Consider the following 3,046-nt stretch of genomic DNA (forward strand, 5'->3'; position numbering starts at 1 on the left):
ATCCTGGATACTGTAGAAGTGTCGTGCGTCGATCGCAATGTGGTCAATCTGGTTGACGGTTGATTGATCAGGAGATTTAAATGTCCCCTTGTGGATATTAAGATGCATGAACTGCTTACTAGCTACCAGAACGTCTCGCCCCGCAGCGAAATCGACCAACCTGAATCCGCTGTCGGAAATAGTGTCGTGCAGGCTGTATCTCCCGGTTATGCCACCAAAGATGTCTTCTCTTCCTAGCTTGCCATTAAAATCTCCTAAGTCATAGCCAGGGCTCTGCTCATATGTCTTGTCCAAGAGCTCGAAGAATATGTCTTTGGTGTCTTCATCTTTCTCCTCTGTTTGGGCTTGCACGCATATTAGGCTTATGTTGGCGAATTTAGCCTTGATGCGGATTGTCGTGATGCGCTTGCTCACACTGTTGAAACTCAAGACTTTTTGCCTGAGCCTAGTTCCAACAACAAATCCACACCCAAATAGACGCTGTCTTTGTTCTCGGTAGTAGTTGCCTTAGTAGTCGCCTTAGGCCAGGAAGTCACCCCGACGGCACAACCCCCAACCTGGAGGGCCAGATACTTGGTATAACTCCTAGAAAGGGAAGCCGGAGAAACCGCTCCTTACAGGCCTGGGGTCCGAATAGGTCGAAGAAGCCCTATAAGGTGTTCACTAAGTAGTTCAACCTTACTGGAACTGTAGACGCCAATGTTGATTCCATCTCGAGAATTCGTCCGCTGCCGCCTGGATAAGGGGAGGTGCCTTAGTGGAAACACATTTTCCCCCCTCTCTCGTTTGCTGCCCCCAACAACTTTCCACTGGGGTTGGAACCCAATCTCCAGTTGAGGTACTAGTAGGAGTTGATAGACAGAAGTGGGCTTTGAGAAAAACCTTTGAACGCTTGTTTCCTCTTGAATGCACATGTCTACCATTTGAACATCGGTTGCTTATGGGAATGATAATAATATTTTCCTCTTGCTCTCGTGAATCACTAATGCGGCATGTGATCGGTCTAAAAATGTTTGCCTATGGTTTTTATACACAAAGATACATCTCATTTAAAGTCCAACAAAGTTGATGAAATCACTGCCGAATTGTTCAGAGCAGCATTAAATGACGTGGAAAAGAGTATACACCATTTCATCTGCAAAGTGTGGTCGATAAATAAAATCTCACCATAGTTTGTCGATCAGCAAGAAAGAAAACCCTCTGAATTGGCAAAACTAAAGAGGCATCAGTCTCCTTAACATCGCCTATAATATTATTTCTGCCGTATTATGTAAAAGTATGACGACTTTGCCAACAACCTGATTGGTCCGTATCATTGATTTCAAGACTGCATACGAGAGTATCCAGAGAAGAATTTTACAGAGCAATGTTTGTTCAGAATACCGATGAAGAATGCACGCTGCTCCATAAAGATCGAAAAGATGAAAGGCGCACTATCATGCACTCAAACGGAGGATTACCCTTGAAAGTCACTGCTTCTTCGGAAAAGCTAGCTAGGGACCGAATTACAGCGCCACCTTAAGTATGCAAGTAAAATTACTATTTGATGTGGTTTAATGACCAGAAGCTTTTTTGAGCACGAAATCGAGTTCAATCACATAATTATTAAAATATTTGTTTTCGAAACACTTTAATATATATTTTTTGTATCGTTCATTGTTTTTTTAATTGTTATATTTTTTAATAAAGCATCAATAACAAAAAATAACACAATTTAAAATGGACTACAAACAAACATGTAGTTATGGCTCTTCCGTCAAAATATCAAATTGGCAAGATCGAATGTTGTCTTATCCGCTCGATAATTCAAACCCAAAGGTTTTATCTAATTGTATAATTCTTATTTGTTGCTTAAATTAATTATAATTTTTATTTTAAAGTCAATAGGGTCATCGCATTATCGAGCTTTAGGAGATTCAAATCTTCTTTTCATTCCGAAAACAACAACTCAAGAACAACAAGAATCTGGAATACTAACTAAATCTGAAGCACGGCAAGTTGCCAAGGCTGAAATTAATTTTGTTTCGTATCCTATGAATGAGTAAGAATTCAGTTATTTTTTTTTTTAAATTTGAAAATCGTTTTTACGCGTTTACTCTGAATTTATAACAAACAAATAAAACAATAATTATTAATCATTTAGTGTAAATGTTAGTAAGTAATGTTTTTTAGTTTTCGTTTCGAAAATTATGGTCCCAAAGAATCTCTGTACGTCGAGCCTAAGATAACAACTTATCAGGAAGTCTTCAAACCACCGCGACCATTGACTAAGAAATTAGATTGCTGTGAAAAAGTCTTACATCCACTTTTCAATAAAAAGCCAAAAAATGATTTTGAAATGCTTCCTACATCAACAAATATGTTCATGGATGACCATTTAGTGAAAATTTCTGAAGGCAAAAAGAAAATTAATTTTTTTCGACAGATACGGTGAGATATTGTAGAATTTAGTGGTGAAAAATTATGTGTTTACATCTGTTTTTTTTTTATTTTTAGAAATACTTCAAACATATTTTATTGAAAAAATAAAATTTGGAAGAATCAGATTTGTTTGAAAATAACGGTTCTTACATTGATTACATGTTCTCTGTTATAACTAGCGCACTCTATATTTTCACTGCAAGAACATAAAAAGCTTTTTGAAGTTTAAAAAAGCTCTTAGCTGAGTAAATCAAGTCGAAGAGACATTGACATAGTGTGTCAATTAGAGGAGACCTTTTGAGTTTATAAACTATTACAACAGATGTGGCTACGTTTGAATACTTAAAAATTAAAATTAAAATCTTATTCGTTCCTTAGTTGTGTTCATAAAAACAGCAGTGCTGTTGAAATTTTATTAAATTGTCAATTATTGAAATAACAGAAATTCTTACAAAAATAAATATGTAACTTGCATCTAACGGTCTTTTGTTTTCATATTAGAGACTTTTAGCTTAAATTTATACTCTACTTTTCCCGGTGAACACAAATTATTTTAAACTCTCTGGATATAGAGTGTTCATAAAAATAGAAGTGCTTTTGATTTTATAATTAAAAAGTGCTAACA

At 36.2% G+C, this 3,046-nt stretch overlaps 1 protein-coding gene across 1 annotated transcript; it reads left to right on the plus strand.

The window, feature by feature from the left end:
• The first annotated feature begins 1,645 nt into the window (after positions 1-1,645).
• LOC129952260 (uncharacterized) lies at positions 1,646-2,851 on the plus strand. The gene is made up of 4 exons (XM_056064765.1): positions 1,646-1,818; positions 1,881-2,041; positions 2,173-2,430; positions 2,497-2,851. The coding sequence occupies exons 1-4, from the start codon at positions 1,720-1,722 to the stop codon at positions 2,519-2,521; spliced, it is 543 nt and encodes a 180-aa protein (XP_055920740.1). The 5' UTR covers positions 1,646-1,719; the 3' UTR covers positions 2,522-2,851.
• Positions 2,852-3,046: the final 195 nt, after the last annotated feature.

This window comes from Eupeodes corollae, chromosome 3 (genome assembly GCF_945859685.1).
Source record: "Eupeodes corollae chromosome 3, idEupCoro1.1, whole genome shotgun sequence".
Taxonomy (NCBI): Eukaryota; Metazoa; Arthropoda; class Insecta; order Diptera; family Syrphidae; genus Eupeodes; species Eupeodes corollae.